Source organism: Schistocerca cancellata, chromosome 3, assembly GCF_023864275.1.
Source record: "Schistocerca cancellata isolate TAMUIC-IGC-003103 chromosome 3, iqSchCanc2.1, whole genome shotgun sequence".
Classification (NCBI taxonomy): domain Eukaryota; kingdom Metazoa; phylum Arthropoda; class Insecta; order Orthoptera; family Acrididae; genus Schistocerca; species Schistocerca cancellata.
The window spans coordinates 150,258,049-150,283,913 of record NC_064628.1 but is presented as its reverse complement, the minus strand read 5'-3'; the positions used below and the strand labels follow the sequence as shown (position 1 = coordinate 150,283,913).

General features: G+C 45.0%; 1 protein-coding gene across 1 annotated transcript in view; it reads right to left on the bottom strand.

The window, feature by feature from the left end:
* The window catches only part of LOC126174771 (intermembrane lipid transfer protein VPS13D), a 531,199-nt gene extending 506,306 nt beyond the window's left edge, over nucleotides 1-24,893 (bottom strand). The window contains 1 exon segment of the mRNA XM_049921112.1: nucleotides 24,475-24,893. Coding sequence (XP_049777069.1) covers nucleotides 24,475-24,571 — 97 coding nt within the window. The 5' untranslated portion in view covers nucleotides 24,572-24,893.
* Nucleotides 24,894-25,865: the final 972 nt, after the last annotated feature.

Here is a 25,865-nt window from a genome sequence, read left to right as displayed (position 1 = left end):
ATGGCACTGGCATCAGCTCGCATCTTTGCAACTGCAGTGCTTTTGCCCTGGCTGTGTCTTGCTTGGATGACAGAGCAAGTAGTGCTAAAATAACTTGCTAGTTAAATGGAATTAGGCCAAAAAAAGGTTGAGATATTGGGGTAGCGCGCATAACAATAATCGAAAAATGTTACCAGTTCAATATAATGATGGATCAATTGTATGACAATGTCAACAGAAATGGTCTTATCAAGCCATTACACCTCTCTGGGTGACAACACCTTGAAGTAACACTGTCAGTGTGGGTGGGGAGGCTTGTGTGTTCGTGTGAAGCTGAGGGCTATGCCGGCTGTGGGAACCTATGGTCGGAAAGGTCTTGGCTGATGGACCAGACTTAGTGGGTCCCACAGCGACCTGTCATCCCACATCCATTCCTTGTCCTTTCCCAACTCCTCAATACCCAGCCCAACGTGTTATGTGATCTGTGCTGAGGGGTGCATGGCACATGGGAAGATGTGTCGCAAACGGAGTCACCTCCGTGATTAATTAGCTTGCACCACATGGGGATTCCGTGGTGTGGACCGATTAGATTCCCAACTCTCATAGGACCAAAATGGACACGAAAGAAAATAGCAATACTGAGGGGCAAGTTGAGACCTCATGACACCCAAACATCGGGGCTGAAACTGATGGAAAACATCCCGTCAGCTGAACAGGGGACAGACCTGTTCAAGAAGTGGGAATGGTTACTAAGAAGTTGCACCAGATTACGATCAAAGACTTGTCTGGGGCTCAGAGGAGAAACTTCTTAGAGAAGAAAAGCTAAAGGAAGGGAAAGACTGGCTTCCTGAACAGAAGTGGAGGGAACTAAAAGGGCTTGCGCCCAAGACCTCCAAGAAAAGACTGTCCCAGGGTGAAGGGGGGTGTACAAATCCCTTCTACATCAAGGGCAGGCAGTAAGAGAACAAGGGAGGAATCTAAAAACCCCTCTTCTCAGGGTAAGCATATCCAGAAAAAGCCAAGGCAAGAAATATGGAAACAGACCTACAGTACTGCAGTCTTGATTTTTACGGTGGTGATTATCCAGAAAGGCTATCCCCTGGTCAAGATCACCTCGCAGCAGGAGCAGCTCATGCACATGGCTGTCTTTGAGAAGACTGGGGGGAAAACTGGTCCAGGACCCAAATTCAGGAGAGAGTATCTGGATCACGGTGCTCTTATGTTTTTCTGTGAGGGGGTGGGTACAGTGGACTGGCTTAAGGAAAAGGTGCCCCTAATGTCACCATGGGAGGATGCAAAGCTGCTGATAAAGACAGCAGCTGAGCTCTTCAAGACCACAAAGACATTGATCTGGGTGCCAAAATTCCTTAAGGATACCTCTCCAGCGACTCTGATTGATAAAATAGTGTCTCAAAACCCTACATTCTCGACAGAGGATTGGAAGGTAATCAACTTGAAGGTTGCACCAAACGGCCAAAGCCTTGTGATAAAAGTTGGAGAGAAGTCCTGAAGGCAATGCAGGAACAGTACCTGAGACTATTCTTGGGGTTCTCGCAGGATGTCATCAGGATAATCAAAGACATCAGAAGCAACAATGGCAGCTAGATGGAGACTGAATGTGCTGCAGATAAATCTGCAACACAGTACAGGGGACACTGCTGCCCTGAGTCATCTTCTGGGAAGACAAGAAGTGAACATGGCCCTGATTCAGGAACTCTATTTATATAAAGGGGGTGTATTGGGGCTCAGCAGCACTGGAGGTAAGCTGGTTTATGCTAGAAATATCAGAAAAAGTCCCCTCTATGCCGATGGCAGACTTTTGCTCTAGGGACGTAGTGACCATCACAATGTAGCAACGTGAGGAACGTATCATGAGGAGGTTGTAATGGCCTCGGCATACCTTCCCTACGAGGACAGTGTTGCTGCTGCTGCTGCTGCTCCTCCTCCTCCTCAGGGGGTGAGGTGACTGATGGAAGTCTGAGCACAACAGAGAGACCAACTATTGGTTGGATGCGATGCTAATGGCCACAACTCAGTGGGGGCAGCACCGACATCTACAGTAGAGGTGAGAACCTTCTAGAATTTCTTCCAACTAATAACTTGGAGATCCTCAATAGGGGCAAGGAACCTACATTTATGAATATAAGAAGGGAAGAGGTAATTGACATAACCTACGGTTCCACTTTGATGGGTAGTTACGTCAAATGTGGCTTTAAAGCCATCCTCATCAGACCACATGTATATTAAGTTCGAGGCTGAAATGGGCATTAGACAGACCATGTCCTATAGGAATCCTAGGAAAATGGACTGGGAGGCTTATAGGAGGGACCTCAACTCAGGCCTAGTGGAAGTCAGTACTTCAATAAGGAATCCAGTAAGTTTGAGGAGGTAGCAGAGGCAGTGACTGCCGTCTGCCATCATGACCTCATACCAAGACAACTGCTCAATCACCAAGAAGTGCACAAATAAGAATGTATCTTGGTGGAATCACAGAGGAAACAGGTACGAAGACTGTTTAACCTTGTAAGAAGGAAAGGACCATGGGCAGAATATCGGGAGGCCCTTGTTAAATACAATCTTGCAATTAAGCATGCAAAGCAGGTGTCCTAGAAGGAGATAGAGGGTAAGGCTGTTCAGGCCAGACTTCACATAAGCCTCACTAGGATACCAACTAATCCAGGAGGAACTTTAAGGAAAGAGGATGGGGACTATACAAAGACAGCACTTGAAATGCTGGAACTACTCCTCAAGACTCATTTTCCTCAATGTATTCTGACAGGCAACATAGATCAGGACAAGATCCCTGCGAGATATCAGTTTACAGGTATTTGAAAGGAAAACTGGGAATCTGCCAGAGAATGTGTTGACCATAGTAAAATCCAATGGACAGTGGGAACATTCCAACCGTTCAAGTCACCTGGCCCAGACAGAATTTTTCCAGCCCTCCTGCAACAAGCAGGAGTGAACTTAATAAGGTTCCTATGCAGGTTATTTAGGGTTAGCCTAGTGGCAGGAATCATTCCTAACATCTGGAGGCAGCTGATGTTGTCTTCATTCCAAAGCCAGGGAAAATTGATCATACAAAGGCCAAAGACATGAGACCAATCAGTCTGTACTCCTCTCTTCTTAAAACATTAGAAAAACTGGTCAATGTGCATGTTAGGGGGAGGGGGTTAACTAGGGTCCCTCTACACATAAACCAATATACATATCAACTAGGAAAACCGTGTGAAACTGCACTCCACCAACTTGTTGGGAAGGCGAAGAAAGCACTGCAATTTCAGGAAATAGCCCTCTGCATCTTCCTGGACATCGAAGGGGCCTTTAACAACATAACTATCGAATCCATGGTTAAGGCATCAGAGGTGTATGGCTTGGCCATTTGCAGGTGGATTAGAGCCACACTTAGTGGTACAAAGGCAGAAGCCACCGTGATGCAAGAAAAAATTATAATCAACATCACCAGAGGCTATCTACAAGAAGGGGTCCTGTCCTCTCTACTGTGGAACCTTGTGGTGAATGAACTCATTGTAGAATTAAACTCTAGACAGTACTTTTGCCAGGGATAGACAGATGATCTTATCATAGTAATATTTGGCAAATTTTCAAGTACAGTCAGAGCTATGGCACAAGGAGCACTGACCATTACGCAGAATTGGTGCAGGAAACAGGGTCTAAGGGTCAGTCCTAAGAAGATTGTTGTAGTACTATTTACGAGGAAGCAGATCCAACACATATATTGGAATCTCAAGCTTCTCGATGAAACTCTACAAGTGAAGGGGATAGTGAAATATCTAGGGGTAACCCAGGATGAGAAACTATCGCTGACCACCACATAAGGAGCACCTGTTCCAAGGGGAAAGGTACTCTAATGAGTACCATAAGAGCTTGTGGTAAAAACTGGGACTTAAGCCCCAGGAGTATAGACTGAATATACACCACAGTAGTAACACTTGTGATTACTTATGGGGGGGCAGGGGAGGGGAGGGTGGGGCTACAGGGTGGTGGAAAAAGGTGGAACAGCAGGTAGCTGCTAAGGAGCTTGCTAAGGTGCAGAGATTGGCTGATTAGCCATTGCAGCAGAATTAGCAGTACAGACTGGAAAAAACTGGAACTCACTGGGGTATCCAGGATCTCACACTAAAATACTGAGTGACATTAGACATAGGTATGGTTGGGGAAATGCCAGCCGACTATATAAAACTCCCAGCTACTTCAAGAATCCTTTCAATATAGTAATTGGAAGTAGAGAGATCTTGGAGAATAAATTTCGACACCACACTGGGGACTTAGTGTGGTTCACTGACGATTCAAAAACAGAAGACCAAGGTGCTGGGGCCAGTGTACACGGAGTGCTATCTCTCTACGGAAGATGGCCTCCGTGTTTCAAGCAGAAATATCTCCTATCAGGGTGTGCTTGGATGAGAATTTGCGAAGGTGCTACAGAGGTCGTAGCATTTTCATTTTTTCAGACAGCCAAGCAGCCCTGAAAGCACTGGCAGCCTCTGCAACAAGGTCAAAGATTGTGGCAGAATGCCACAAAGTCCTTGTGGAGTTAGGGGAAAGCAATAGAGTAAACCTGTTATGGGTCCCTGTCACTCAGGGATTAGTGGTAATGAGCAAGCTGATAGGTTGGCCAAGATAGGGGTGATTACACCATTTATTATTATTGTCCTGACAATCACCAAGATGATGATCAAAATAAAACTATGAGACTGGACAAGGAGACAGCATGTAGAATATTGGGCTTATGTCCAAAAGCAAAAACATGGCGAGGTATTGAGGCCGAAGCCATCTTCTAAGGGAAGTCTCTTAATCCTGGGCTTGAACAGGAGAGAAATGAAACATATGGTTGGACTACTGGCAGGCCATGGGAATTTCAAAAAACACCTGCACAAAATGGGGATAAAAGAAAAAGACACCAAATGAAGGATGTGTGGTGTGGTCAAGGAAACCGCATCACATTTTATCTCCGAATGCAAGGTATTGGGGATTAAAAGACAGAATATTCGCATCAACCACGCCTGAAAAAATTGTGTCTAGCAATGCACTGGTAAAAGATCTCCTTGCACTGTTTGAGGTCACTGGTTGGCTTTACTAGAGATACAGGGAACGATACTGCACAATAAACTATGTTTCGGTGCGGCAAGCACTGGGCTTGACCAATGCTGTTCTTGCTTCCCTGATAAAATCAAACCAAATAAATCAAAAGGCATTACAGGAGCTGAGAATACCAACAGAGCTAACAAGACTCATGAAAATGACCCTGCCCAACACCAACTGCAAAATAAAAGCTAATGGCAAATATTTCACTAAGTTTCCTATCCTTCAAGGACTAATGCAAAGATATTCTCCATCACCGACATTATTTAATTAGCTCTGGAGGCTATCGTGTGAGAACTGCCAAGTAAAACAGGATGATCAGAATACAGTATTTGTGGACGACTTAGCCATGATTGTGAGAAACAGATAATATTTGCAAGAAAACTATGCAGCTTTTGAATGAGAAGAGTCTTGCTCATAAGTAAGGAAAAAACCAAATATATGATAAACACCAGAAACAAAGCAAGGTGGAGAGGTGTTGACCTGTTTGAAGTGTTTCAAAGAGTGTATCAATTAAAATATTTGGGAGATATGGTTACAGAAGATAATATGGCACCAACTGAGATAAAGGTAAAAATAGTTGCAGGTAAGGAATCCTGCAACACTTCAAGACAGCTAATGATGGTGTTATGTATGGTTTTGAAATATGGACAGCAACAAAACAAGTCTAAAATGTTTCGGATGCATGGGAACGCATGTGGTGTTCAGTCCGAAGACTGGCTTGATGCAGCTCTCCATGCTACTTTACCCTGCGCAAGCCTCTTCATCTCCATGTAACTACTGCAACTTACATCTCTCTGCATCTACTTTCTGTATTTATCTCTTGGTCTCCCTCTACAATTTTTACCCCCCACACTTCCCGCCAGTACTAAATTGGTGATCCCTTCATGTCTCAGGATGTGTCCTACCAACCGATCCCTTCTTCTAGTCAGGTTATACCACAAATTTCTTTTCTCCCCAATTCTATTCAGTCCTCATTAGTTACACGATCTATGCATCTAATCTTCAGCATTCTTCTGCAGCACCCCATTTCAAAAGCTTCCATGCTTTACTTGTCTAAACTGTTTATTGTCCACGTTTCACTTCCATACATAGCATACTTTCAGGAAAGATTTCCTGACACTTAAATCTCTTTCCTTCAGAAAAGCTTTTCTTGCCACTGCCAGTCTATATTTTATATCCTCTTATTTTGACCACCATCAATTATTTTGCTGCTCAAATAGCAAAACTCATCTACTACTTTAAGTGTTTCATTTCTTAATCTTATTCCCTCAGCATCATCTGATTTAATTCAAGTACTTCCCATTACCCTCGTTTTGCTTTTGTTGATGCTCATCTTAGAATCTTATTTCAAGAAACTGTCCATCCCATTCAACTGCTCTTCCAAGTCCTTTGCTGTCTCTGACAGAACTACAATGTCTTCAGCAAACCTCAAAATTTTTAATTCTCCTCTCTGAACATTAATTCCTTTTTCAAATTTTTCTTCGTCAATGTACAGAGAGAATAACATCAGGGATGGGCTACAACCTCGTCTCACTCCCACCTCAACCACTGCTTCCCTTTCATGCGCCTTGATTCATAACTGCTGTCCGGTTTCTGTACAAGTTGTAAATAGCCTTTCTTTCCCTATATTTTACCCTTGCCATCTTTAGTATTTGAAAGATAGTATCCAGTAGACATTGTCAAAAGCTTTCTCTATGTCTACAAAGGCTACAAACTTAGGTTTGCCTTTCCTTAACCTATCTCTATGAGAAATCATAGGGTCAGTACTGCCTCACGTGTTCCTACATTTCTCCGGAATCCAAACTGATGTTCCCCAAGGTCAGCTTCTAACAGTTTTTTCCATTATTATGTATTAAAGAATTCATGTTAGTATTTTGCAACCGTGAGTTATTAAACTGTTTGTGCGATTAATTTTTGCACCTGTCAGCACCTGCTTTCTTTGGAATTGGAATTATTATATTCTTTTGTAGTCTGGGGGCACTTGGCCTGTATCCTACATATTGCTCACCAGATGGAAGAGTTTTGTCACGGCCACTATCAGTAATTGTAACCCAAGGTTATCAGTAGTTCTAATGGAATGTTGTCTACTCCCAGGGCCTTGTTTCAACTTTGGCCTTCCAGTGTTCTGTCAAATTCTTCTCGCACTATCATATCTCCCATTTCATCTTCATCTACATCCACTTCTCTTTCTATAATATTTCTTTCAAGTTCATCTCCCTTATATAGAACCTCTTTATACTCTAACCACCTTTCAGCTTTCCCTTCTTTGCTTAGGACTGGTTTTCCATCTGAGCTCTCGACATTCATACAGCTGCTTCTCTTTTCTCCAAAATGCATCTTTGACTTTCCTGTAAACGGTATCTACCTTCCCCCTAGTGAAATATGCTTTTATGTCCTTACATTTGTCATCTAGCCATTCCTGCTTAGCCATTTTGTACTTCCTGTCTATCCATTTCTTAGACATTTGTATTCCCTTTTGCCTGTTTCATTTGCCACATTTTTATAGTTTCTCCTTTCATCAATTAAATTCAATATATCTTGTGTTATCCAAGAATTTCTACTAGACCTTGTGTTTTCATCTCTATGATTCTTTGCGACCTTAACTATTTAATCTCTCAAGGCTACCCATTCATCTTCTACCATATTCTCTTCCCCTGTTCTAATCAACCGCTGCCTAATGCCCCCTCTGAAATTCTCAACAAGTGCTGGTTATTTCAACTTATCCATGCCCCTTCTCCTTTATTTCCTACCTTTCTGCAGTTTCTTCACTTTTAATCTATTCATAACCAATAAATTGTAGTCAGAGTCCACATCTGCCCCTGGAAATGTCTTATAATTTAAAATCTGGTTTAGAAATCTTTGTCTTACCATTATATAATCAATCTGAAACCTCCACATATAAAGCCCTTTCATGACTCTTGAACCAAGTGTTAGCTACGATTAAATTATGTCCTGTACAAAATTCTAACAGGTGGCTCCCTCTTTCATTTCTTTCCCTTGGTCCATACTCACCTACTATTTTTCCTTCATTTGCTTTTTCTACTGATTGGGGCATGTGCAGAGTTGGAAAGTGCCAAAGACAATGCTAAGTGCATTGTTTTGTTTTTTTTAGGGTGCAAAAACAACTAGGGTCATAAGCGCCCATGTTGGGACTGTAGAACATGAAGACAAAGAGAGGAGTTAAAAATAACAACATGTTAATCCTAACCAATGGAAGAGAGGGCAGATAAAATTGGGGATGTGGAGAAAGGTTGATAAAACAAACCATAGAGAAATGGAGGTCTTGAATGAAAGAATAAATGTCCTTTGCCATACTGCTACGACAATTAGAAAGTAAAACTCAGTCAATAGCCCACACGTTGTTCACTAAAACAGCCAATAACTCAGACGGCAGATACAAATGAGAATGTAAGTGGTTAAAAAAAAAAAAATAAATAAAAAGGGCATTCCATTAGGAAATGGTGGACTGTCAAAGGCTGAGGGCAATGAGCACAAAGCGGTGGGGGAGAACCGCTTAACAAATGGCAATGGCTAAAAAGACACTACCCGCTGACAGACAGCAACATAGAGATCATCGGGGGGAGGGGAGTAAGAACTAGTGCACACAGTCTTTGAAGGGCAGTAAGAGAGTCTGAGCAGAGCACACAATAGAAAAGACGAGTCGCCAGATGAACTCCACGGCCTGATACAGGGCGAAGAGCTCAGCTGTAAATACTGAGAAGTGTGCTGGAAGCCTACAGTGAAAGACATGGGTTCCAATGGCAAAGGCACACCTGACACCACACTCTCAGTCTGAGAGCCATCAGTGTACACAAACGTACTATTGTGAAGTTCCATGGGAAGGTCGTGAAACTGAAGGCGACAGAGTGAGGCTGGAATAGTATCCTTAGGAAGTGAATGAAGGCCAAGGTTACCATGGCCCACTTCATGAAGCCTCAGAGGTAAAGGATTCACACCCAATGGGAAAGTTGCAGGTAGTATAAAGCTGAGCCGCCAGAGCAAGTGCCGAAAGCAGACTCCAAGAGGTAACAGCGAAGAGGGACGCGGCCCATACTGGTGATTAAAGGAGTCATCAAAGGAGGAGGCATAGGGTGGGTGATCATGCATGGCAGACAATTGGCGTACATACCCTGATGAGGAGAAAGTCATGACAATAGGACAGTGGTAGTCGAGCATCTTGAGCATACAGACTCTCAACCAGGCTAGTGTAAAAGGCACCAGTGGCCAAACGGATGTCAAAATGGTGGATAGTGTTGAGTCAGAAACAGCGGGGTTGGACATGCAAGCACATAAGCAAAGTACTGATAGTCTAGTTGCGAATGGACAAGGGACTGGTACAAATGGAGGAGGATCGTTCAATCTGCACCCCAGGACACATAAGACATTGAGGGACCGCATACAGCGGGCTGCTAGGTAAGACACATGGGAGGACAAACAGAGTTTCCTATCGAGCATGAGCCCCAGGAATTTCATAGTTTCAATGAATGGAAGAGCAACAGGCCCAAGATTTAAAGATGGTGGGAGAAACAAAGCTATTGTCGATGCTCCAGGAGTAAAGACAATCAAGACATCACTGAAGACACCGCTCAGTGAGACAAGTCCATGAAGAACTGCAATAGATGGCAGAATCGTCAACAAAAAGGGAGCCAGAGATGCCCAGCGGGAGACAGGCCATTATAGGGTTAGTGGCAATAACAAAGAGGATGACGCCCAGTACGGAACCCAGAGGCACTCTGGTTTCCTGGATAAAGGTGCCCGACAAGTCAAAACCCACACGCACCTTGAAAACTCAGTCTTTTAAAAATTCCTGAAGGAAACACAGCAGGCGGCCAAGGAAGCCCCACATGTAAAAAGTACGGAGGATAGCAGTTTTCCAGCAGGTGTTAATGGAGTTCTCCAAATCGAAAAAAAGGGCCACAGTCTAGGATTTCCAAAGAAAACAATCCATGACATGGGTGGACAAAGTAACGATATGATCAACTGCAGAATGGTGCGCTCAAAATCCACCCTGTGCAGTCGTTAGTAAATTGCAAGACATGATCCACCATACCAGCCGAGCATGAATCATATGTTCCATCACCTTGCAAACACAGCTGGTGAGAGAGATAGGGTGGCAGCTAGAAGGAAGGTTTTTGACCTTGCCGGTCTTAGGTATGGGTATGACGGGTTTCATGCCAACATCCGGGAAATGTGCCCTCTGCCCAGATGTGGTGGTATGTATTAAGCCGAAAGTGCTTGCCTGCAAGAGAAAGGTGCTGCAACATCTGAATGTGGACAGCGTCTGGCCCTGGGGTGGAGGATCAGGATGAACTGAGAGCATGATCTAGCTATCTCGTAGTAAAGGTGGCATTGTAACACTCACAATTATGAGAAGAGAAGGGTATCACCTGAACCTCCTCTACTCCTTTCCAATGGTGGAAGGCAGGGCGATAGTGGGAAGAGCTTGAAATTTCCGCACAATGGCGGCCAAAGGTGTTGGAAATAGCAATAGGGTCCACGATGACATCATCTGTTACTGTCAGGCCGTAAATTGGCGAATGGACCTTGGTCCCAGAGAGCCATCAAGAGGTTGGCTCACATGACAGAGGAAAGGGTGGAACAGTTAAAAGAACTAGTGAATGAAATCCATCTTTCCCGAAGAATGCGGGACTTTGCACACATCTGTTTATAATGAATGCAGTTTGCCATTTTAGGATGGAGGTTAAAAACCCGGGGAGCACGTCCCCATGCACAAATTGCATTGCAGCATGCCTCAGTCCACCAAGGGACTGGGACATGGAGTGGTAAAAAGGAAGGCCGAGAAATGAGGCATTCTGCAGCAGTAAGGATAACACTTGTGAGATGTTCCACTTGTTCATCACAACTGGGGAAATCTTGTTCTTCGAAGGTCGCCAGGGAGAAGTAAAGCCACCAGTCAGCCTCAGTATGCTGCCATTCGGGTGAGCACGCAGGCGTGGTAAGAGCCAGCAAATGGATAGCACATGGGAAATGGTCGCTCGAGTAGATGTCAGAATGAACAGACCACTTAAGAGGATGGGCAAGCTGGGCAGTGCAGAAAGATAGGCCCACATGGGAATAGGTGTGTGAGGAGTCACAAAGGAATGTGGGTGCTCCAGTGTAAAGGCAGAAGAGATTCAATTGATTAAGAAGGTCAGCCAAGAGGGCACCTCTCTAACAGGTTCTGGGAGAACCCCAAAGGGAATGATGTGCATTAAAGTCACTGAGTAGCAGAAATGGGGGACATAGCTGCCCAATAAGCTGAAGGAAGTCTGGCCTGGTGGCATCGAATAATGGAGGGACATAAATGGTACAGAGGAAAACAGTCAGGCGAGGAAGGAAAAGGCGAACTGCAACAGCTTGAAGATGGGTAGCCAGGGAGATGGGTTGACTATGAACATCATCCCATATGAGAAGCACGACACCCCCATGAGATGGAATGCTGACCTCAGGGGGAAGGTCAAAACGAACCGGGAAGAAATATGAAAGCTCAAAGCGATCATGAGAACACAATTTTGTTTCCTGAAGGCAGAGTATAACAAGCAGCCATAAATCCTCCGAAGGCCATGAACATTCCACTGGAAGAGAATCACGATGAGGATGAAATGAAGAGGTGTCACCTCGGTGGCTGCTGAGTGATAGCCTGGGGAGACTCACTGCTACAGGGCACAGAAGCAGGAGGATCCTGCTCCATGGGATCCAAAAAAGCATCGGCTTACTTGTGATGTCGGTCTGTGGAATCCAATGCAGAAAAGCAGTTGGTGGCGAGCACTGGCGACACAGAGGCTGACTGGGCTAAGGTATCACATGGCAACACCATCGAATAGGATCTTCGAGTCGTTGAAGTCGTTTGCCTTTGTTGGATTTCTTCAAACCTTCCTGGTTAGTAGAGGAAGACTCAGGCGTTGTTTGGGAGATAGGAAGTCTTCACAGGAGTACTCCTTCCGCTCTTTCTGGCCTACCAGTTGTGTAGCTGGAGGCTTCATCTTTTGAGGTGAGTTCTCTTGTTGCATAGCTGGACAGGGAGATGGTGGTGCTACCTTGACACTGTGCAATTTCACAACCTCAGAGCTGAATATGACGTTGGTTGGTTGGTTTTGGGTACAAAGGGACCAAACTATGGGGTCATTAGTCCCTTTTTCCTGACGCAAGCAAGGCTCAAGGTACAAAAACACCCAACACAATATCTAAAACAAAAACGAATGGAACAAACAAAAATGGGGAAAACATACACCACAAGGAAAAGTAGAAGAAGGTATTAAAACCGTAGAGCATACGGTAAGGGCTGGCTGATCACAATAATAAAAGAGGATGAGCCAGCCACTCTTCAACACATTAAAATGTCCAACCCAAAAAGACAAGGTGATATGAATGCCTGTAGGGAAAAAATGACCACCAAGACAAACAAACGCAAAGAAAGTGTGACTGAGATAAAATGGAGGGAGGGTGATGACCTCAGAGAGAAGGCTAAATGCCCACCCTTAGATGGTACGATAATAACCCTCCTCACGAATAAAATGTAAAACTAAATCTGCTGTTTAGGCAATGTCACCCAACACCGAAGGTAGGCTGCTGCGAAGGTTGAAAGTCCACCGCAGTGCGGCTAAAAGTGGGCAGTCAAGCAAGATGTGGACGACAGTCATATGTGAGCCACAGTGACACCGAGTTGGGTGGGTCCTTGTGACAGAGGAGGTAGCCATGTGTTAGCCACGTATGGCCAATGCGGAGCCAGCAGAGAACCACAGTGTCTGTGTGAGAGGCCCACATGGAGATCTTCCACACATTCGTGGTCTCCTTAAGGGCACGCAATTTGTTGTGCGTACTGAGATTACGCCATTCCGTCTCCCAAAGCTGAAAAACCTTGCAGCGAAATAATGATCGCAGGTGGGTTACAGGGATGCCGATCTCCAGAAGCTGTTTCCACGTAGCTTGTTTGGGAAGCCTGTCGGTAAGTTTGTTGCCTGGGGTCCACAAGAACACCATGGAATCACTAGACCATTCCAGGGCACAGATGACCTCCTGGATGGTCGCTACCAAAGGATGGCGGGAGTAGACTGGTCGATAGCTTGTACGCTGCTCGAGGAGTCAGTACAGAGGAGAAACGACTTGCCAGGGCATGAGCGGATGCGCTCAAGAGCACAAGGAATGGCCACCAGCTCTGCAGTGAAAACACTGCAGCCATCTGGCAAGGAGTGCTGTTCAATATGTCCTCATTGAACGTAAGTGAAGCGAACATGACCATCAGCCATCGAGCTATTAGTGTAAACCACTTCATGGTCCCAGTACATGTCAAGAATCGAGAGGACGTGACAGCAGAGAGCTGCGGGGTTAACTGAGTCCTTAGGACCATTTGAAAGATCCAGGCGAAACTTCAGCCTAGGTGTACACCATGGAGGTGTGTGAATGGACCTCGAGTATAGATGGTAAAGGCAAGGACTCCACTTCAGACAGAAGAAATCAGACACGAACCGAAATCTTAAGACCTGACCTGGGCCTCCGATGTGGGAGATGAACTGCCATGGATGGGAAAAGGAGACGGTAATTCAGATGCTCAGGGAAACTATGAATGTGTGCAACTGGCGAGCAGTTATGCACACCTAACCTGCAATTGTGGGACTCCGGCCTCCACCAGGATGCTTGCCACCGGACTCGTCCTAAAAGCTCCTATTGCCAGTCGAATGCCACAGCGGTGCACTGGGTTGAGTAAATTCAATGCTGAGGGTGTCGCCAAACCATAAACCAGATTCCCATAGACAAAGCGGGATTGAAGAAGGGCTTTGTAGAGCTGCAGCAGCGTAGAGTGATCTGCACCCCAGTTGGTGTCGCTCAAGCAGTGGAGGCCCTTGAGGTGCTGCCAGCACTTCCGCTTCAGCTGACTAAGATGAGGAAGCCACGCCGATCGGGTGTCGAAAACCAGTTCTAAGAATCAATGTCTCCACTACAGTGAGTGGATTGTCATTAAGGTAAAGTTCTGGATGAATGGTAAGATGCCAACAGAACAGCATTACACACGACTTTGTGGCTCAAAACTGGAAGCCGTGGGCTAGAGCCCATGACTGCGCCTTGTGGATAGCTCCCTGCAGGCGCTGCTTGGCAACACCAGTACTGGAGGAGCAGTACGAAACGCAGAAGTCGTCTGCATACAGAGAAGGTGAGACCGATGGCCCGACAGCTGCTGCTAGACCGTTAATGGCCACTAAAAATAGAGATACACTCCATACAGAGACAGAGCCCTGCGGGACCCCATTCTCCTGGATTCCTGGATATGGGGGAGGGGAGGGGAGGGGAGAGGAGGGAACTACAGGAGGCACCAACTTGGACATGGAAAGTACAGAGCAATTGGAAATTTTGGATAAAAATGAGGAGTGGACCCTGGAGACCCCACTCATATAAGGTGGCAAAGATATGATGTCACCAGGTCGTGTCAACTTACTATATGATCTAACAGCTTACAAAGAACATTGGTGAAGCCGATGGGCCGATAGCTATCCACATCAAGTGGGCTTTTACCAGATTTGAGCACTGGAATGGTGGTGCTCTCCCACCATTGTGATGGGAAGATGCCATCGTACCAGATCTGATTGAAGATGACAAGGAGATGTCGCTTGTAGTTGGATGAGAGATGTTTGATCATCTGACTGTGGATCCAATCTGGCCCAGGAGCTGTGTCGGGGCAATGTGCAAGGACACTGAGGAGCTCCCACTCTGTAAATGGAGCATTATAGATTTCACTGTGACGTTCAGTGAATGAGAGGACTTTCCTTTCCATCTGCCGTTCGAGGGTGCGAAATGCTGTGGCATAATTCTCTGACGTGGAGGCTCGAGCATAGTGCTCTGCAAGGTGCTCGGCAATTGTGTTTGCGTCGCCAGGCACCACACCATTGAAGTTAATGCCAGTAACACCCGTTGGGGTCTGGTACCCACAAACACGTCTGATCTTCGTCCAGACTTGAGAAGGTGACATATGGTACCAAATGGTCGAGACATACCTCCCCCAACATGCCCGTTTCCGTCTTTGTATAAGCTGGCGAACACAGGCACGGAGCCATTTAAAAGCTATTAGATGCTCTAGGGAAGGGTGCCACTTATGTCGCTGTAGAGCTCGCCGACACTCTTTAATGGCCTCAGCATTTTCTGGCGACCACCAAGGTACTGACTTTCACCGGGGGCACCCTAAAGAACAAGGGATCATGTTTTATACTGCTGAAATGAGTGTTCTAGTGACCTGCTCAACTAGCACATCGATGGTACCATGTGGGGGAGATTCGATGGTGACGGTAGAGGTGAAAGCTTCCCAGTCTGCCTTGTTTAAAGCCCATCATGGTAGACGTCTGGGGGAATGGCGCTGGGGGAGTGACAGGAAGACAGGAAAGTAGTCAGTACCATACAAGTCATCGTGGGCTCTCCAGTGGACAGATGGGAGAAGTCCTGGGCTGCAGAGGGATAAATCAATGGCTGAGTAAGTTCCATGAGCCACACTGAAATGTGTGTGGGCCCCAGTATTTAAGAGACAGAGGTCGAGTTGAGACAGGAAAGTTTTGACTTCTCTACCTTGGCCAGTAAGCACAATGCCACCCCACAAGGGGTTATGGGCACTAAAATCTCCCAGAAGTAGGAAAGGTTTAGGGAGTTGATGAATTAGTGCAGCCAATGTATTCAGGGGTACTGACCATCAGGAGGAAGATATACGTTGCAGACAGTTATTTCCCGCATCGTCCTTATACCGAAAGCCACAGCTTCCAGAGGGATTTGAAGAGGCACAGGTTCACTGCATACTGAGTTCAGGGTATAGACACAAACTCCACCTGACACACTATTATAGTCACTAAGGTTCTTGTAATATCCCCTATAGCCGTAAAGGGCATGGGTCCACATTGCCGGGAACCAGGTTTCCTGGACGGCAATGCAGAAAGCAGGTGTAAAGCTTAACAGCTGCTGTAGCTCAGCCAGGTGGTGGAAAAAACCGTGGTAATTCCACTGGAGGATGACGTCGTCATGAGACCGGAAAGGCATGAAGCATAAAAGAAGGCTGGTTATGCCTCAGGGTCACCTGCTGCCACTGATTGAATATTTGTATCCATTCCTATTCCAGATGAGGCATCAGTGAGATGCAGTTCCTCAGGGGATGCTGAGATCTCCATCTCACCCGCAGGTGCAGAATTGGTAGGGAGTGGTGGTGTTGGGGCCACTAGAGGGTCCTTTTTCTTAGCAGAATTCTTTGTTTGTTTGCCTTCTTGCTTCTCTTTAGGGGCTTGCTGGGAGGATTTCTCTGAAGTAGCTTCAGGCACAGAGGAAGACCGTGAAGCTCTTCATCCAGCAGCTTTTGGCTCCTTTAGCCACTGACGAGTGTCCGCTGTGGCATTAGTGGAGACCTTGGGAGAGAGGGTCCCAAGGGACCCCTTCCACACCAGAGGAGGCTGTTGCTTCTCCGGCCGCGAGGGAGGGGATCGATGTCCCCTGCATTTAGAGGGGGAGGGCCCCCCTTGCTCCTGAAGTAGGTACTTTGGGAGCAACGGAAGGAGGTTTTCCCCCTACCACCAAGGGGGCAGATGTATTCTAGAGGCCCGGAGGGTCCACTGTTCATGGCACAGTGGATGGTACGACTGGTAATTGTGATTTCAATGGTAATGTAGCTGCAGCATATGCGGACATCAACTGAATGGTGTGTAATAGTTCAAATTGATGTTTAGTCTCTTGGTAAGTCAACCAGTCCAGGGTCTTGTACTCCATAATTTTCCGCTTCCTTTGGAGTACTGTGAAGTCTGGCGAGCAGGGGGCATGCTGTTTTCCGCAGCTGATACAAGTGGGAGGAGACGCACAGGCAGTATCTGGATGCAGTGGTCATCCGCAGTCTCGACATGTAGCGTTGGAAGTGCAGTGGGAAGAAATGTGCCCGAATTTCCAGCACTTAAAGCACTGCATAGGAGGAGGGACGTACGGTTTAACGTCACAGTGGTAAACCATCACCTTGACCTTTTCAGGCAATGAATCACCCTCAAAGGCCAAGATGAAGACACTGGTAGCAATCCTGTTGTCTTTGGGTCCCCTGCAAATGTGCCGGATGACATGAACACCCCGCCATACTAGACTGGCACAGAGCTCATCGCCAGACTGCAAGAGGAGGTCATGATGGAAAATAATCCCCTGGACCATTTGAGCCTTTTACGGGGAGTGACGGAAACAGGAATATCACCCAGCTGGTCACAAGCGAGGCTGGGGATGCTGTCTGAATTAAGACTGCACTGCTTCTCATCTTGGACAGTACTGTCTCTTCCCCAAACTTATCCTCAAGATGTTCAACAAAAAATTGAGGCTTCATACGTAGAAAGGAGTCCCTGTTCATTCTGCTACTGACTAAAAACTGAGGCGAATATGGCTCTCTTCTTTCTCTAGCCCTACGTTCCTCCCATGCTTCATGGCGGGTCATCCGCCCTGACACCACACATTCCGATCAGGGAAGGCACAGCAAAGGCCACCTGGTATGATGGCAGTTGCCGGGAGTCCTGATGCCCCAGGAAGACAGGCCTCTACTCCTTGGCATAAGTGGGGAGTTTACAGCTCAGGCATCAGCAGTGCCATCACTGTGTTGTCAGGGGGCTACCATCAAATGGGTACATGACAACCCCACCACAACAGACTGGCTACCATGCTGGATATTGGGTGCAGAGAAATCCAATACTATCATGGGGGCAAAAGAGGACAGGAGACAATGAAAAAATGTCCTCGCCCAAATAGTTGAATTGCAGGTAGAGATGCAAAGCCATGACAAGAGGTTCAGGAGATTGAATCTAAGGGCACTATGGATAACTCACACACCATGTAAGGCGTCCTTCCCCATATGGCCCACACTTCTGTAGAATTTGGAAAGTGGCAGGTCAAACCATAAAATGGGACCTGAACGTACAGGGCCAAAAAGTAAGAGACTCCTTTCAGTTACCTCTTACAAGAGGCAGGGATACCTTGGGCCTATTCTAACCCCCAAACCCGCAGGGAGACTGAATCTGAGGTCTCATGTCTGCGTGGTCATGTCCTTCATGGAGCGAGAGCTAATAAGAACAGTACTATAAGTGCCAGAAGAATGCAGGGTTAGCAACAAGCCAATGACTTGCAAGCAACTAGGTAAGGCGCTTTTTCCTTTACCCAAATGTCCTGGACAGCCCACTCAACAAGATACATGGGACAATCCCGAGAGGAGGCAGCATGGCCGCCATCGGAGTTGATGCAGCGGGGAGAAGGTGAAAAATCGCCCTCATGCACATCCCTACCACAGGTTAAACATTTGGCTGGGTGTCAACAAGATGTTCTAATGTGATTAAAATGATGACACCGGTAGCAGCACATCGTGTTCAGAGTGTATGGTTGGACTGTGATAATTTTGTAGCCTGCTTTGATCTTGGACAGAAGAACCACTCTATCAAATGTGAGAAAAAGAGTGCGGATGAGAACTAAGGAGGAATCTACCTTTTTCATCACCTGATGGACGGCAATGACACCCTGATCAGAGAGGTAAGACTGGATTTCAGACTCTGTCAGACCATCGAGCAGCCTAGTGTAAATAACATCATGGGAAGAATTCAGAGTTCTACAGGCCTCAACAAGAACAGGACAGCCATGGAGAAGTGAGCCAGCAAGCAGTAGGTGTGCTTGAAAATCAGAAGTAGTCTCCAAAAGCAAAGTGCCATTGCATGAACGAGAGCAGGATTTCACAGGGCTCGTAATGGCATCAACACCTTTCTGAATAATAAACAGATTTACCACTGCAAAGGACTGCCATCGTGAAACCGTGAGGAACTGTGGTGCAGCTGGAAGGGTCTATGAATCATTAGCTTCATTCCGTTTATGTTTCATAGACAATGACTGTGAAGATGATTGGCTCATCAAGAGAAAATCCCCCATGATTTCCAGCATCTCCAATGGCACGCTCCTTCCAACTGACCCCCCCACCCACCGCCCTCCCAACTCAGAAGGGTGCGCACCCACCTTAGATGATTGTTCACACCTCCAGGTTACACCTCCCGAACACCTGACAGAGGGATCAATTGACAATTTAGGAAGGTAGCAGCACATGCAATCATCCTTCCCTGGGCCTGGCCTTTTCCAGGAGGTACTTACGAACCCTACCTGTTAACACAGGGCTGTGAATTACGCGTCAGCCTGCCACCTGTTACGCATCTGATGTGTGGGCTGGTCTTCAGGAGCACACAGGAAGAGGAGAAAGAGGAACCTCAACTGCTGAAGTGCAGTAAGGATAGGAGAAACAAAACTAAAAAAAGAAAGAAGGAACAAAAGACAGCAGAGTGACTGTTACGATATTGGCGACTGAACATGCAGAACACATTCGCAACAACATTCCTGACATGTGCCCCAGGGGAGGGGGTGGACATGCAAACTGGAATGGAAAAGGTGTTGCAAAGGCTGGGGCCCCATGGTAGCCAAGCACGAACCCGCCAAAGAGCGGCGAGCCCCTTGGGGGTATGCTAAGTGCATGGCTAGAGGGTAGTCACTCAGTGGAGAGACCACAATTGGGATGGCTGGATGATGCAGACACAAATCTAAAAAGGTCAGGAGTGCAGAACTGGAGAAGGCTGGCGAAGTGGTTGAGGTATTACTGGAGGAAGTAAGTGGATGATAAGGCCCTTCACTGGAAAAGAAAAGGAGAAAAAGAGTTGGCTAAGATATGTTTGCAGCCGGCATCAACCATTTTTATTGTACCCACCTGCAGCTCATATGTAGCATTGGGACTTTATTTGAAGAGGAAGTGAAGACAACATCGTTTGTTCCACCAAGAAACAGGCCATCATCTGAAGAATGGATGGGTACATCCCAGTTGTTTGAAAATGGCCTGCTGACTGTATTACAACTAATTTGCCTTTTAAAGCATCTATCTATGCAGTCTCCTTTCAATCACCATCCAAGTCCGCAGGTGAATCCACACCAGAAAGTGGTCTCCGAAATGCAAATCTGTGGTTGCTCCTCACTGAACTGAATCTACAAGAACTGGGAACAAAAACGTAAGACATTGGCTAAAGATGACCCTGTAGCTGTAGAAAAGTATGTCATGTGACAAGAGTTCAAAAGGCAAATACACTCTAAATGGTTAAGGTGCTCAAAAATTCAACCCCTGGGGCATGTGGAAGACAAGCCCCACGGCATGTTTTGTGTACTGAAGTCACGTATGAGGAGGAATGGGAAGGGGTATGCCTGGGAGAGCTCTGTCAGTGCATCTGCATCCAATGGATCACGAGGTGGAAGACATAAAGAACACACACTCACTGTGATTCAACCTGATGTGAGAACGTTCACTGCAACTGCTCGTACAGCCATGTTAAAACCCACAGAAGAGGAGTGGCGTCTGTCACCAATGAAAACAGTCACCCCATCCTTAGCCCTGTCTTCAGTAAGCACATACTTCCTGTAAGGGCGGGAGTCCCTCAATGCAGGTGTCTCGCTGACTTTAAAATGAGTTTCTCGTAAACAGATGCAGAATGGTCTCTCCCGAGCCAGAAGCAACAATTGTTCCAAACGCATATTAAAAGAATAAACCATCATTTAACTGTTATTATTATATTTATCTTTTGTACTATCCAGATTTTGGCTTTTATGCCACCATCAAATACAATTTTAAAAGCTGTTAGACCCTTATTAACTCATGTTTGTCAAGGCAGTCTAAAGCAGGAAAACAAGGCTAACAAATGTCTTTAATATGTTAACTGCCAAAGAATCTTCGGAATCAGACAGGGGACATCTCATTGGCCTAATTCGCGTACAAATATCCTATCTCACATTCTATTCTGTCATATTGCAAGAAACTTCTATGTAGCAATAAATAAACACTCTTTCAACCACCAGATCCTTAGACCATAAAAAACCTGACCCTCTCCAAGAACTACAAACACCTGAGATTTCTTTAAATGAGGCAGGTTATTTTCACAAGATATACACATGCCTTCCAAGTGATGCCCTACTGCAGATCTAAAATACAAAATATCCTTATACCAATGCAAATTACCATCCAGTTAAACCTAATCCCTCACTAAGCATATGGAAAACTTATCCTCTATATCCCACTCACCATTATCATTACAGTCCTGCAAGTACATTTTACTCCACCAAATTTGGAAAAGCCACACAATACACAAATTTTATTTAGCAACTCCATTGTTGAGTATCCTTTAATGTGAATTACCATTACCAGATTGTTGCCAAATGCAAAATTATGCAACCACAAGCTACATTAAAACATATTTTTCTCAAATTAACAGTGTATGGAAAGATAGATTGCTACTTACTGTAAAGAAGACACAAGAAATTACAGACAGGCACAATTAAAGGACACTTACATAAAGCTTTCAGCCACAGCCTTCATCAGTAAAACACACACACACACACACACACACACACACACACAAAAAAAGCTCATGATCGCCAACTCAAGCATCTCAGTCCGAAATGCAACTATCTAGTGGGATGCAAGGAGGAGCGGGGATAGTAGTGTACGGGTGGGGAGAGAGAGGAACACTGTCTGCTGGAGGCTGCCAACAGGTGCAGCGTCAGGAAGTTGCAGGGTAGGGAGATGGGAAGAAATGGAACAAAAAAGAGAGACAGGCAGATGTGTTTGCAGAGGGCCTCAAATAAGTAGAATGGGAGTTGAGAATGGGGAGGAGATATTAGGACAGAGGGAGTGGAAACTGCTGTTGGGTGAAGGGTGTGGGGACAGTATGTTACCAAAGGTCGAGGTCAGGATAGTTCCAGGAGCGGAGAATGTGTTGTAAGGGTAACTCCCACCTGCGCAGTTCAGAAAAGTTGGCAGTGGAGGGAAGAATCCAAATGGCTCGGGTAGTGGCTTCACTACTATGCTCAGCTGCATGTTGTGCCACAGGGTGGTCTACTTTGCTATTGGCCACAGTTTGGCAGTGGGCATTCACCCTGGAGGACAGCTGGTTGGTAGTCATACCAGTTTAAAAAACTGTGCAAGGAATGCAGCAGATCACGTAAATGACATGGCTGTTTTCACAGGTGGCTTGCATCCCACAAGACAGCTGCAATCCAACCCGAGATGCTGCAGTTAGCAGTTGTATGTGCTTGAGGTGTGCTTGCTTGTGTGTGTGTGTGTGTGTGTGTGTGTGTGTGTGTGTGTGACTCTTTCACTGACAAAGGCTGTGGCTGAAAGCTTGTAAGTGTCTTTTAACTGTGTCAATCTGCAATTTGACGTGTCTTCTTTACAGTAAGTAGCAACCTGTCTTTTCCAACATTGTTGACATTCCTACCTGTAGTTTCCTTCATTTGATTTTCCTCAAATTAGTAGTTTAAAAGGAAAAGCAGAAGCACTTCAGGAGTGCGTCAGAAGCCTGATATGGAGCAAGGATGTACCCCGAATCAGTAAAAAGGTTACATACTGGTCATACTATGTCCCGATCCTAACATATGCATCCGTAACCTGGGTTGTGAAAGGAAGAGACACAAGGAAAGTACAAGCTAGTGATGAACAGTATTGGAAAGACAAAGATACACAGGTTAAGAAACGAGAGAATCAGAGAGTTAATGAAGGTGGAACCATTACCCAGAGGAGACAGAGAAATCAAGGCTGAGATGGTATGGGCATGTTATGCAAATGGAGGATACACGAGATGAAACTGGAAGGAAAGAGACCAAGAGGACGACTGAGAGATGGATAGCTGAAAGGAGTGGAGGAATGCGTCCAGAAGAAAGGAGAAAACTGTCAGATCAAGGTGAAGACGGAGAGATGGTGGCAAGACAGAAGGTGATGGAGAGGCCTATGTTCCAAACAGACCCCGCCAGAGGCTGTAAACTATCCAAGATGACGACGACGGTGACAAGTAGTTTAACAGGTTTGAAGTATATCTCAACACAATAGTCGTAGCTTAGGTGCAGATACAAAGAACAAAATAGCATCAACAGAATGTGCATGGATTCTTTCTGGTTCCCAAGGTATCGTAAGTAGCACATGATTGAACTGCAAGTGGTAAAATAGATCTGAAAATGTCAGCATGTGTATATATTAATACTGGACATGTATAGTATGCATTTATATCCCAATGAGCCATTACTACAAAACCCCTTGAACTCTGCACCTTTGATGCAACAGACATATCCATAAAAAACAATAATCCACCGTGGAACATAATAAGGGTGTTCATAAGTCAGCAGCATTTCAGATTCATTTCCAGTGCAAGTTGACATGTGGCTAAGAACTCCAGCATAATGCACAAATGTAAATGCAGAAAGTATTACAGAAGACATGTGAAACAGGCAATGAGGTATGAAGTGAGTCCATTCACGTCTCCTCTAGGGATTGGTGCAGCTGAGTATGACAGCTTGGAATATTCTCACACTACTGTGCATGTATGCCATGATAATCAGGTCAGAAAACTGATCATTCTTCAAATACTTCACATATGTTGGCCTAGACTGTCAGCTATCGCAGAGTGGAAATTGATTTTCTTCTTTCCATTCTTCACACATCATAGCCTACACAAAAAAGCACTTGATATTTTGATTGCAGCTGACAGCCAAAATAACACTGCGAGACAACAGTAATGAATTGTCAGTTAGAGGTAATAGGTGGTCATAACATCTTTATACAAACATTTCACAATATTCCTGACCTTTGACACCCCCCCCCCTCCAATATTGACACACAGTTCTGTCCTAAATTAACAAATAACTAGCTATGTTAGCCTAAAATGAAACATAATATAACCAGAAGCTAAGACTGTGATTTGATGGTTCTTTCCCAGCTGGTCTTTTTTTTATCTAAACCTTATGAATATAGGATGTTAGTTATTTGTCACGTTTTTATCACATTCACTGGCTAAGGTTTTCAATGGGCCGCCCATGTATAAGGATTGGCTTGGGTTGAGTCCCACCCCTGACAAAGTCATCGTGTCTAATGCTAAAAATTTGTACCAAGACAAGAATTGGATACTCCAACTTGAAGTGCAATATCAAAAACGCCAAGAAGGAAGTTTTTGGTCTTCATGTAACATCTTGACTGCCCTGCAAAACAACTCTATTGAGGAATATAAACTTGCTGCTGTGAATTCAGTGTCGCTGTGAAAGACATTCCTTGCCAACATCATGTAAAGAATCAATACATAAAATCGCAATACTCAGACGCTGAGGAACAAAAAAGTTTCGCGGTCTCCTGAACCGACCTGAAATTTAGCAATCACGTTATTTTATGTATGCACTAGCATTATTCAAAAATTAAATCTTGGAAAAACTGATACATGGTGAAGAAAAATTTGTGTGAATGTTATGCTCTCACATAAATAAGCAAGCCGTCATAAAGACGTCTGCTTCTGAAGTTCCGGGCAAACATAAATATATCAATCAGTCGTTAAGTACGGACAATCGACGAACTGAACTTACCTTGCAATAGTGCAATGCTAAGCTGATCTGTGTTCAGATTCTCAACGTATTTGCCCAGGTAGGTGTTTAACACCCAGGCGACTAACCCTTCTAACATCTCCCTAAAATAATTCGTTCAAATTAAGTGACGAACACCATTACGCTGAGGTACGACACTAATTCACGACACTGTTACGTTAACACCACTGTTACATCCAAAACAGCGCATGTCAACAAGCAGGACGGCTTTTCTCGGCTATATTTACTTGCGGCGATTTGTATATCGCGCACAAACGAGGTTAGATCTCCTGGTTTGCTTAAGAACGACATGCCATCACTCCACCGTAACTTGTTCTTAGTTGTTTATAGACGTTGTTTCAGAATTATGACGGAAATCAAAACATAAATTTCTCGCTTCGCTCCGATTCATCTACTGTATACAATAGCCCTTTAAATACTGCTTTCATATCTTTGCAAATTTATTCGAACACTTGTAGCAAAGACTACTTATAGTGATATCTGCTTAGTATGAAATGCCTTGGTTTAGAGTCGCACTTACTTCGTTGACCATGAAGTACTGGCCACTGACAATTGTTAAAAAGTCTATTGTTATTCCTTCCAGGGCCCTCACTATTTGTCACTGTTTCCGGCAGATTCTGTTATTTCTCAAAGGCTGTAGAAATAAACAGAACCCATGAATGACAAATGTGATGCAAATTATTGGAAAGAGTCTAACTAGTCACTGTCTTGTCCGTTTGAAAGTTAAAAACGGAGAATAAAATAGTTTTGTGTCAATAGATTTATCAACTGAATTCAGATGGAAAAAGCTCTTAGTTTATAATATTAAAAATATTACCGTGAACTGTACAGCTGAAACACAACAATTTTTTTTCTAAAAGAGACTGAAACACTCGGACCAGTGTGAAAACACTTGCTAAGCCCAATCGTGACTAAGTTGAAACAAAAGGCATTTACACGATGAGAGTACAAAATTGTGAAATGGCAGCTAAACATGCCACGTAATTTGCAATTTCTAACATATCTTTTCCCTTCCTTCTCAACAACTTCTGAATCTTAATGACACCCATACCCATGTCCTTTCTCATCCAGCAGAAGGCCGTTTCACACAACGCATATCACAACCAGCTCCATATAACACACTGAAAGAATGCCACTTTTTGAAAACGCTTGCTACTTTACTAAAAAGAAACAAAATTTTAAAAATATAATGATAATTGTATAGAATATGAAGCTCGTGTCAGCATTAGCTGTTATAGTAACAGAGGAGGTAAAAACTCATCCGTCGAGCCTTGGCCACTGAATTTTTCCAGATCTAATACCTTTTGTTCTATCAAGTGACTAAGTATGAGACCTCAATTGACATAAAGAGTATGTGAGGTGTCTGTGAGCCA